The following is an 11,645-nucleotide window of genomic DNA, read 5'->3' as shown; positions in this document are numbered from 1 at the left end:
GGGATGTGTGTGAATTCTACAAACGTGGGTTTTAGGGGAGCCCCCAGACGCCCTAACGACAGGGAGGGAGAAATCAAAGGAGAAGAAACTGAGGACAAACAGCAAACACGCTCTTCACACGACATTTAACCCCTCCTGCAGCACCGACACTCTGCTCTTGGCTCTTCCAGAGCATCTACTCACCTCGTACAGAAAACTGTGATTGCTGTTCTTACAGCCTTTCAGTGAAATAAAGCAAACAAATGAACATTTATCTGGGGAACGTTCACACCAGACCAAGTAAAAAGTCAGACTAGTCTCCCTCTCACCACCTTCCCCAAACACACCATGTCTCAGGACATTTGCAAAGTTGAGTAAGTGTCCACGGTCCTCATTCTCAAGCTTAAAACTTGGAAAACTAAGAACATTTCAGGAACTCATTTCAGAACCTACCTTTCAGATTCGGTCATAGCATTACTGCCAAGAATGAATGGGGAAGCCGGATTAAAGATACGTTTAAAAACATCCCCGATCGCTTTTAACGTGAATGACCTGCAAACACTGACTTGGGGCTGACGGGCTGATCGCGTCTGTCCTTCCCAGGATCCTGGGCCCAGTACCCAGCAAGAACTAAGGTCCTACCTAGGCCACCAGCTCTCAGTTCTCGGGAGGCCCTCTGGTGACACCTTGTGGGCACTTCTGATACCGCAGCCACGCACCACCTCGCCCGCGGGACCAGTCACTGGACACTGGGCAGGCAGCCTGGCCCCTCGCCCAGCTCGGAACTGAGAGGCAGGACCGCAGCCTCGGCAGGGGGGCGCGGCCGCACGTGGGTGAAGACCCCAGCCGGTGGGAGAAAACACTCAGCTGCTCCCTGACTCTCCCTCCCCACGAGCCAGACCCTCTCAAGAGACGCAATGGACTCCCTGAAAAGGCCGACCTGACGCCCACTCGTCCAGTAGGGCAGTGGTGGGCCCACCGCCGGGCACCGAGGCCCAGACAGAGCCTGCACACTTGGAGAGTCCTGTGCCTCGGGGCACCTGTTAGACTGCCTGTCAGCCTCTCCCCATCCCACCTGAGGCTGCCATTTGTAGGTGAAGAAACTACAGCTAACGTTACACAACGTGCTCAAGGTCACTCATCAAGTGGCCGAGCCACGACCTCATCATCCCACGTCTTGCAAACATTTCCACTGAGGCGCCCCAGCAGCTAAGGAAGTGAGCCCTTCCCGCCCAACGGGTGACCACAAACCACACGACTTCCTGCCAAGCCTTCTCTCAAAAATGCATGCAAACTTGTGACACTCAAAGGAATTCTCTGAACTTTCTCATGTTAGCACTCTCTACAAAAATTTAAAATACACTTGTGGCTTCCCCGTCCCTCGGCCACGACCACTGACGCCCTTAAACTCCTCGAATGGGCAATTCTCAGAAAATGCTTAACTTTACTAATATAAGACGTACCCATTTAAAGCACGGTGACACCATGTTTTCATCACATTAAGAAAAAACTAAGCCAATGAAACAGCTGATGAGGGTGTGGGGAAACGGACGGAGAGAGGAAGCTGGCGTGACTTTCTGGATGGCAACTTGGCACCTTCCACCAAACTCTGAAACACGTCCCCTCCGGCACAGCAAGGCAACCCTCTCTGAGCAGCCGGACGGAGAGGAGCGATGACACACCCAGGTCCTGGGAGACCACGCAGCCGTAAGGATGCCTGTGACCTTGACTGCTTCCCTGACCCTGCGCCCTCTGCGCCACTTCAGTGCCTACTCACACAGGTCCTTAAGGAAAATACTAACTTCTCAGAAGGCTCTTAAATACACTTAAATACTCCAGTCACAGTTAAGAAACACGAGTGGACTCCTAAGTTGATAATTCCTGATAAAACGTGCACGTCTTTTGTCCTTTAGTTTGGATGATCAAGAATGACACTAAAGGGCTTCCCTGGTGGCGCAGTGGTTGGGGGTCCGCCTGCCGATGCAGGGGACGCGGGTTCGTGCCCCGGTCCGGGAAGATCCCACCTGCCGCGGAGCGGCTGGGCCCGTGAGCCATGGCCGCTGGGCCTGCGCGTCCGGAGCCTGTGCTCCGCGGCGGGGGAGGCCACAGCGGTGGGGGGCCCGCGTGCCGCAAAGAAGAAAAAAAAAAATGGCGCTAAAAAGTATGATGTGAGCCCCGCCTACCTACTTAAAAAATTTCTAGTAGCCACAATTAAAAAACAAAACCAGACCAGGTAAAACTCACTTTAATGTTTTATTTAATCCATCATATCCAAAATACTATTTCGACCTGTAAATATTTTTAACAATGAGATATTTCACTTTTTTTTTTGGCACTGACTTCAAAACCCAGGGTCTCAATTTGGACATTAACCTTACTTGAGAAAGACCTGATCTGTATTTAGATTTTATAAAATTTACAGCTGAAAAGCCAGATTCACATATTCATGTTCTTGACATACTCAACATGGTTTCCTAATAACTGAATGAACAGCTCTGCGGCTACACTGGACGCTGGCTTCACGTGCTCCCTAGTGGCCAGTGACCGCTGCACTGGACCTGGACCGCAGAATGTGCTCCGTCTACGTAGTCCCCAGACCCACAGCGTCAGGAACTCCGCTGGGGTGGGGTGGGGGGCGGTGGCACTGCTCTAACAGGCCCCCGCACGATCCTGGTGCAGCTGGAGAACCACGGGTCCAGATCTAACGCCACCAACAGGACAGGGCGTAGAAAGAACTGGATAACCCACCCGTGGAATGGGAACTGGATACACCCCCCAGCCATTTTATATATATATATATATTTAACATCGTTATTGGAGTATAACTGCTTTACAATGGTGTGTTAGTTGCTGCCATACAACAAAGTGAATCAGCTATACGTACACATACATCCCCATATCCCCTCCCTCTTGCGTCTCCCTCCCACCCTCCCTATCCCACCCCTCTAGCTGGTCACAACCATTATATTTTGAGGCTATGAAACCAAAAAAGGAAGAGTAACTGCTTGGATTTTTGTTAATCCGCAAGCAGTGGGATGTCTGGAACGCACGGCTGGATGCCCCTGGGGTTATGCCTGGGATGGTATTTCTCTTCATCCGGTTCCCTGAGGTCCCAGGAGATGACGGCTCTCCTGACAGGCCCCAAAGCCCTTGGTGTCACCCCAGTGCTTGCAGTCAGAGGGTCACAGGCTGTTCTCTCAGTGGAACAGGAGCGGTGGGCTGGGGGCCACCTCTGGACAAGGACCCCTAACAGGGTAGGTGTAGTCCCACCCCCGGGCCTGGGCTCAGATGGCTGATCACCACCACACAAGCCACGTGAGGAAAACACAGTGAGATCCACTGTCAGTGGTTCAAGTGACAGAGGGTAAGTGACAGAAGCCCCTGACCGGCTCAGCTCAGGGCAGAGCTGCTCACGGTGGGAAGTATGGAAGTGCTAGGGCATAAAAGTGTCCACAAAGTGCAAATCACGTACGGAGAGAGGCCAGTTTGAACAGATACAGTCACATCATCGCTTTACTCTCCACCTGAAAGAGAAGAAAACAGCTTACGTTCTCAGGTTTGTCTTCATTAACTAGAAGCGGGTGATAGTATCAAAGACATTCGCCAAACACAGCACTTCAGAAACCAGCTACAAAGTGTTCCTCTCGTCACCCTGTGCTGGCGGGACCTGCGTGCGCACCCGGGGCTGACAAAGCCCAAGGCCGGCGTGCGACCCCCGCCATCCCATCCAGCTGTGACGGAGCGCGGAGCTCCAGGTGGCCAGTCACGAGCCGTACCACGACCGCTGAGCACCCACCGGCGGGACAGAAAACCGTCCCGCCTGACACAACGGCAGCAACACCGCGTGCCCCCCGGACCAGTACCTGAAGCGCCGAGCCAGCCAGCCGCCCGGCCTCTCGCGTGAAGCCGCCGACGGCCCGGGATCCGAGGCCCCTGCTGCCGAGCACCTGCGCAGAAGGGTCAGGTCAGTGCTCAGCCAACCCTCACTGGTGCCAAGAGCCACGCATGCAGGGACGAGGTCACCCCCCAGCCCGGCTTGGGCACAGACACCATGAGAAACAGCCGAGTGGAAGTGACAGGTGACTCGGGCTTCCATTTCTACCCACGGAAGGTGGGGGCAGACATTTCCACCGACCCGAGGAAGGTTCTCCCTGTAAATAACCGGTGAAGGGGCTGAACTGCCCCCGTCAGGTGGGCGGAGCCCGACACCCAGGACCTATTTGGAGGGGGTCGCGGGAGCTGTATTAGGGAGGCTGAGCTCACGGTGCACTGACCCCACAGACCAGTGTCCTTATGCAAAGGGGACACCTGGACAGCACCGTGCACAGGGAGAACGCCACAGGAAGGTGAAAGGCCAGGGTGACGCGTCCACAAGCCAGAGAACCCCGAGCCTACGGGAAGCACCCTCGGCGAGGGGGAGGCCGGGGGAGACCCTCCCCATGGCCCTGCACGGTGAGCAGGCACTTCTGGCTCCAGAACTGCAGTCCCAGCAAACAACGACTAGAACCCGGCTTCAACTTGGAATCTGCTTTTAATTAAGATCATATTCACCCAAACCCCTACAGCGAATGGTCAACACCAAGAGCTGAGCGTAGAGCACAGGTCCAGGTTGTCCCAACTCCACGCAGGCTGAGCCGGGCCTCTCCTCACCCGGCCGTGCTGGCAGGGGGGCCTCCGCGGGCGCAGCCGTGGTCCCGAGGGTGTCTGTGCTGGATGCAGAAGCTGCCACGACACTCAGTACAAACCACCCGCAGCATCTCTTTCCGCCTGCAGCCCTCTTTTGAGCAGCGGTACTTGAAAATCTGAGAAAGTACAAGTTGCTTCAATGTTCCAGCAGCTTCACCAAGCAATCATTCAACAAGCCCCTGCCCCCCCATAAGACCATCGGCATTTAAACTAGAAACGGTCCTTAGCTAAACAGAATGAAGGCACTGGGGTTTCACTGAGATGTCTCTCTGTCAGGTAAACAAGGAAATACTAGTTTAGGAGACAGAAAAGTTTTAACAAGTGGTAAATACAAAAGCGGCATTTTAAGTTGGGGTCTCATGTGAGATGCTTGGGGAGGTACTCCAGGAAAAGAACAAGATGGGGGGGCGGGGGACGGGGACACGGGAGGGAAGGAGGCCAGGCACGAGGCGTCACGCACAGCCCTAGAGGGAGCTGGCACAGGCTGTGTCCCGTCAGGGGCAGGGGAGCTGGCACATCCGTTAGTTCCTGTGGGGTCTCTGGGGTGATATAAACTCCCAGGCACTTCCGACTCTGTGCGGGTGACAGTGTCAGGGAGGAGGGGGGCCGGCAGCCCTCTGGCCAAGAAGGGCGAGTGATCCAGGCGCGTGGAAGCAGTGCAGGTGCCAGCGGGGCCCGGAAGACGAGGAGGGGCAGCGCGAGGTGGGGAGTGAGGGTGGAGCCAGGAGGGAGGAGGACCTGGCCACCTGGTGGGGTGGGGAAGGGGCACATGGGCGGGGCCGTGGTCGGAGCGAAGGCACAGGGTTTTACCGAAGCTTCCGGAAGGCTCGGAGGCATGGCAAGCATGAGCAGCAGCAACGGGCTGGAGGAGACGGGGCCAGGAAGGGGTCGGGGGTGCTCCAATCAGAGGGTCTGGGACGGAAGCTCAGGGACAGACTTCACCCTCCCGTTCCAGGTTATTTGTCATAATTGCATTTGTTCTGTATTTAGTGTAACATATAGAAACCGTGAGGTAAGATGGTCAGAAGCCAGTGCCCTGGAGATAAGCTCTAAAGGCCAAGACAGCAGGGGGCAGCGCACCCCACATCCTAGGGAAACCACCCAAATAAACGCGGAGGCCCCAGGGAGCGTGCAGCGCTGGGCTGGGCCTGGGGACGCGTGCAGGGCTCCGAGGAGTGGACCAGCTGCCACGGGCCATGTCCAACCCGAGTCTCCTTGGACTCTGGTCAAGGATGGAGAAGTGACCACAGGCGGCGGCTCCGACTCCGCCTGAAGTTCTATAAAAGTGACCACACAGAGACGTTCTGAAAAAGGATGGATGAACCCCAAAGGGCAAAAGATAAAAAGAAAACGGCCACGAGATTTTAATTTCTTTTTTTTTTTTTTTTTTTTTGCCTGTGCCACGCGGCACGCGGGATCTTAGTTCCCTGACCAGGGATAGAGTCCCCTGCAGTGGAAGCGCGGAGTCTTAACCACTGGACAGCCAGGGAAACCCAAAACAGCCACAGGATTTTAGAAAAAGCATGTGGATGAGCAGTAACGGACTCAGCAGACATGAAAAAGCTGAACTATGAGCCGGCAGGGAGGGTCAAGAAGCAGCGTATGTGTGACACAGAATCCCCAAAGGCTCAGGAATCGACAGCAGCAGAGGCAGCGCGGGTGACGCGGGACCCGGGAGGACCCCCGCCCGCACGGCAGAGCCGCCCTGTCCCCGGCGCACGCGCATGGTCAGCTGCGGACCTGGCGCGTGGGGACGACTGACCACGCCGTAGGAAAGACCACCTGCACGTGGGTCACACAGAGAAAAGGGAACTTGAGGGGAAAAAGGAGGCCGGCCCGGGAGGTCCAGCCCCACAGAGCGGGAGTCCAGAGGAGACGGCGACAGGGTCAGCCAGGGGGAAGCTGCCACACCCGGGGCCAAGGAGGACAGCCGGCTCCTCGTGGGAACTCCCTGGGCAGCAGCAGAAGCGGGAAAAGCACCGACGCCAGCGAACGGCCAGGCGAGCCGCACGAGGGGGCCGGAGCCCGGCGGCCGGCGCACCGCGGGGACCGGGCGTCACCCAGCACTACAGGGCGAGCGAGACAAACGCTGGATTTCAACGCTCTGCTCGAGCACGTGGCACCACGGATTCAAGGAGAGGCAGGCGACCGCCCCTCCCACCACGCCGGACTCCAGACAGACAGACGCGGAGCTTTAGCACGACACCAACACTACCAAAGCCGGAACGCCGATGTCTGATTTTACAGCCTCGACATTTCCTAGACGGAGCTTAGGAAAAACCACACACTAACAGAAGGATTCTAGAGAACCACATTAACTTTCCATCTTGGGAGGAATTCCTGTAACGAAAGCAAATCCTAACATAGACCCTAATATTTAGGGAATATGTTTATATAACTGTAAAAACCCATGCTGTTCACAATCCAGAAAAACACCGATCAATTGTTAGGGTTTTATTTTGTACAAAAACTATTAAAACTAATTAGCCTGGTTGGATAATTGAGCTTCTTTCCTCTGAGGAGAAACCAGCCCCCAGAGGGCTGACACAGACCCTGTCCTCACCTTCTCTTTCTTCTTCCCAGGGTGATGTTTACAATCTCCATCCATGTGCTCACCGACCACCACATCTGGGATCTCTCCCTTTTTTACTGGGATGGGGCTGTTACAAAGTGGGCACACTGGGACCTGAACATCCTAAAAATAACAAATACAAGATGATATTCCAGATTCAGACAATCAAAACTCACACACACACAAAGGCACGGTGGTACAGCACATTTACAAGCAACCAGAGTACAAACACTGACATCCGACTCCCCCCACCCCCCGAGAGGAGAGTGTGCTTAGCACAGGGGATCGGCCGGCAGCAAGGCATCCCTAGGGCGTGAAGACAGTTGCCTTAAGTGGAACCCAGGAGAACTGAAGAAACAGACTATTAACCACCCGCAGAAATGACCCTGAGACAGAGGTCAAGTGCAGCCCAGGAAGGCAGCTGGTGAACCAGTCCAGAAGGACAGTCTCAGGGCGGCAGGGCTATCTGTCCAGCACCACGCAGTGGGCAGTGAAGCTGCCCAAACACCTCGAGGGTGGGGCTGCCAGGAAGAAACACCAGCCATGAAGAGCCTCAGCTCCTCTGCCTGCCAACGGCCTCCCCAATGCTCCTTTTAGCTTCCACCGCGGCCACGCAGGTAGACTAGCTCATGGGTCAAGGGCGCACGTGGCCAGGCTGAGCTCTCAGGCTCAGAACCACCATCCAAGCCCAGCACTGGGGGGCTCTGGAGGGAACGCCCAGCACGGTTAAAATCCCTCTGGGCCAGGGCAGGAGCTGAGCTAATTTAGCTCAAGAACACTGAGGTGACATGTGGACGAGTAACAGGTAATCACAGAATCGCGATGCCAGCTGTCTGGGAACTGAGCTGGAAAGCCACCCAGGGGTGCTCCTGCAGCCGGCAAGTTGGCCAAGTTAAGAAATAAAGCATCATTCAGTCACCTCTAGGCAGACTCTCCCTATCCAGGGACACAGGAAGGTCAAGGCAACAGACCAGGTAGTTTGGCCTGGTCATCGGTGCCGGGTGAACATGAGTCACCCTCCCTCGTCCCCAGGAATCAGCAAAGGGCCAGACCCCAGCCGACACTGGTCAAAGGGTGTAGCACTGTCACCCGCATTTCTAACTGCCACCCTGGGGAAGCAGCAGAGTGCTGACTGAAGAGCTCACGAAAATGCTCCCTGAAGCACCCAAAACAAAGTGAGTTCAGGCTGGGACCGCCTGAAAAGTCAATAACCAAGGTCTTAAACCTCTGGACTTAGGCAAGTTTGTTTCCTTACAGCCATCTCCCAGCTTCCACCATGAACTGTCTGAATCACCTAGGGAGGATGCCAAGGCTGCAAAGTTACCCAGATAAGCAAGCATTTACAATTCTTCCCAGATTAGAGCCCCCATCAAGCGCTGCACTGCGTTTCTTGTGCCCCATGAAGACAGAGCTGTTTTTCCTTGTGTGTTAAATAAAAGGAACTAAGTGTTTTAACAGGTAAAGTAAGCTCTGAAGGTTTAGGTACAACAATTTGATTCCAGGAAAATAATCTGTTGCTTTAGAGCTGTGCCATCCAGAGCTTCCTGCGATGATGGAAAAGCTCCACATCTGCTCTGTCCACACACGGCTCCCGAAAACCTGAAACGTGGCTGGCGTCACTGAGAAACAGGACTTTTAAGATTTATTTAATTTTAATTAAGTTTTATCTACATGTGGCTAGTGTCCACTATCTTGGGCAGCGCAGCTTTGGAGAGTGAGGATGAGAATCTTTAGAATGAAGTATGACCAATTACCTTCTTGAATGCAAAGGGACATTTATGTGCAGCATAGGTAAAATGATCTTTACAGAAATCTTGTTTACATGCATCACATTCTAACGGAAGAAAATCTAAAAAAAAAAAAGGACAAAAAACACACAAAAAACAGTACTGTTTTAAAGACTAGAACAGAAGAATCATAGATCATAATAAACAGGTATTTTCCTTTGCTGAGCTCATATTATGGCTATTCAAATACATCCCCGAGGTACCACATGAGAAGAAAACTGGGGGCCACGAATTTGGCAATGCCGGCAACGCTGAAGAACCGGTGCAGCTAACCTTTCCAAAGAGAGCCCACCTCACGTGGTACCACGTGTTTAAGCAGAGCATTTACATCCACTCGGTCCTGGCAGCCAGCCTTGTACCTAGCTGTACAGAACCAAAAACTCAGGCCAGCATCTCATTACTGAAAAGCCAGAAAGGCCAAGGCCCAGAGAACAGCTAATGAAGACAATGGCCAGTTCTTCTCCCATATAGATGACAAGACACCCATTTCCTGTTAATGTTCTCTTAGAAGTGCTTACCTAGCTGCTTGCAAGTTTTTTCTGAACAATGCTTCCCCAAATCAGGGAACTCCATTATGGGAAAACGTCCAAAACACAGAAGACAGAGTGAAATGTCACCTGCAAGAATTAGAAATAATTAGGAGGAAAGCAAGGATGGTCCGAATTTCAGTCACCAGGGTTTATATCGCACAGCTGATATAAGTAAACGTGCAGGGAGCATTAAATGCCCAAGTCATCTGGGCTCCCGCAAGGGCCTACATGTCACAAATTCTTGTCTTTCAGCAAACAGAAAATGGGAGTTTTAGCGTAAGTACAAGCTCCTTCAGAATCAAACCCCTTAGAAGACAGATTGTTTTTCAGTTCTTTTAATTCCTAGTTTATCAAGCTCAACCCGAATTTAAGTTTTCATTAATCCATATTTTGACTCATTATTGACAGGGACGTCCCACATTCAACTACACAGCTACTAGGGAAAGTTACAGCCTCGGTGAACTTCAAATCTCAATTTCATCTACTGAATATACTTAACAAACAAAACTCTTACCAGGTGCTAAGTCACGTTACTTAACTACACTATCCCGGGGACATTCGACTCAGTCCCCTCTTGCTGCCTTTAACTCCCTTATGCATTGAGTTTTACTCAGAATTTATTCCTTAATGACAATCAACCTGGAGTTGACCAGGGGAAGTGAAAGTCGTTAACTCACCAGTGGAAAACAGGTGGACAAACGGTGATGCCACTGCACCTGAGAGAAAACTGAAGTCCATGGCACGCCTCACAACAGGGTCCCCTCCGTGATCTGGCACGCACCAAACCTCTCAGAACTCTTGTCCCTCCCAGAATTCACGTCCCCGGGGCCTTTTCCGGACCTGCCCATCAGCTCTCCCGCTGCCGGGAGCTTCCCGGGTGCCTGGGATACTCTGGCCACAGCTGACATCCGCTCATGCCCTCAGGGCCCGGTTTAAAGCGTCACTCGGGGCCTTTCCTAACACCCTCACCTGGCCCCACCCAAATCGCGTTTCCTCTACTCTGTAATTCGTTTCCCAGGACCCACTCGCTCGGCTTCCCACTGCAGCTTCGTTCCCTACTCTCGGCTCCGCGAAGCGCAGGGCCCAGGTCGGGTCTGCCCATCCTGGATCAGCAACACCCAGCGGACGTTCGGAAATCAATCGATCGAGGACCGACGAGAAGCCGAACTCAGTCCCGACGTGGTCGCGCTCTCGGCGCCGCAGCCGCGGTGTGAGAGCCCCATTCTGCTAGGACACTAACGCCCGGCCAGCCCGAGGTTCGCGGCCCCGTCCGACCCCCGCCCGGCACCCCCAGGCCGGCCCCGTACCTGACCCTCGTCTGAGGCCTGGGCAGCCGCAGAGGGGAGCGGAAGGTGGCAGAGACCAAGAGCTGTCTCCCTGTCCGCGGTCAGCCGCAGGGGACAAGGCCAAAGGGACGAAGAAAACAGGATCCGAGCGACGGCCGAGGCCAGTCCGAGTCCGCGGGAGAGCCCAGCATCGCGCCGCCCGGACCTCCCGGCCATTTATTCGCAGCCGCCGGGTCAGAGAGCCACCACTCTCCGGGAGTCCCCGGCACGCCCCCGATGACGTCTCCGCCGAGCCGACCAATCGCGCCCTCCGAGGCCAGGCGTTCCCGGCGCGCCCCTAGACGTCACCGCTAGGCCGACCAATCGCGCCTGCCGCGGTTCCGTCGGCCCGCCCACTCCTCGCCTCTTCTCGAACAGTCCGGGGGCTTCTCGGGCTGAGTCGTCATGGTGAGGCAGCTCTGCGCAGGCGCACTGGGCCGGCACCCGGGGCGGGGCGCTGAGTCAGGGCGGGCTGGGCCGGGGTGCGGAGGGAGGATATCCCGCGCCGGGCGCCACGGAGGCTGGGGATACATCACAGAAATGGTACTGCGCTCATCGCCGGCACAGGATTGCAACCCCTCCTAGCACGGGTGACGTTAATCTTGACGACATCGTCATCCCGATGTTTGCTAAGTTTCTCCACTTTTTCATTTGTGAATTAATTAGTATCTTGTAGGAGAGATTCCGAGATTCCAGCATGTGTTATTCTTCATGAACCTCTGACAACCTTGACTCCATCAGTCGCTTCTGCCTGGATCACTATGAT

At 54.4% G+C, this 11,645-nt stretch overlaps 1 protein-coding gene across 3 annotated transcripts; it reads right to left on the bottom strand.

Annotated features, from left to right (window-relative positions):
* Window positions 1–2,213: 2,213 nt before the first annotated feature.
* Window positions 2,214–11,117, bottom strand: ZFAND2A (zinc finger AN1-type containing 2A). Of its 3 annotated transcripts, none has more exons than XM_082643956.1 (8): window positions 10,862–11,117; window positions 10,232–10,281; window positions 9,543–9,641; window positions 8,992–9,086; window positions 7,229–7,360; window positions 4,630–4,781; window positions 3,843–3,926; window positions 2,214–3,503 (listed from the first exon to the last, which is right to left on the bottom strand). In XM_082643956.1, the coding sequence occupies exons 3-8, from the start codon at window positions 9,595–9,597 to the stop codon at window positions 3,485–3,487; spliced, it is 537 nt and encodes a 178-aa protein (XP_082500082.1). In that variant the 5' UTR covers window positions 9,598–9,641; window positions 10,232–10,281; window positions 10,862–11,117; the 3' UTR covers window positions 2,214–3,484. The 3 variants fall into 3 exon arrangements, with proteins under 3 accessions (XP_082500082.1, XP_082500081.1, XP_082500083.1); XM_082643955.1 differs by having other exon boundaries at window positions 10,232–10,270; XM_082643957.1 differs by lacking the exon at window positions 10,232–10,281.
* Between the last annotated feature and the right edge of the window lie 528 nt (window positions 11,118–11,645).

The sequence above is a fragment of the Mesoplodon mirus genome (genome assembly GCF_964341445.2).
Source record: "Mesoplodon mirus genome assembly, chromosome: 15".
In the NCBI taxonomy this organism is placed as follows: Eukaryota; Metazoa; Chordata; class Mammalia; order Artiodactyla; family Ziphiidae; genus Mesoplodon; species Mesoplodon mirus.
Note: the sequence above shows the minus strand (reverse complement) of the source record. Positions and strands in the feature narration are given on the sequence as shown.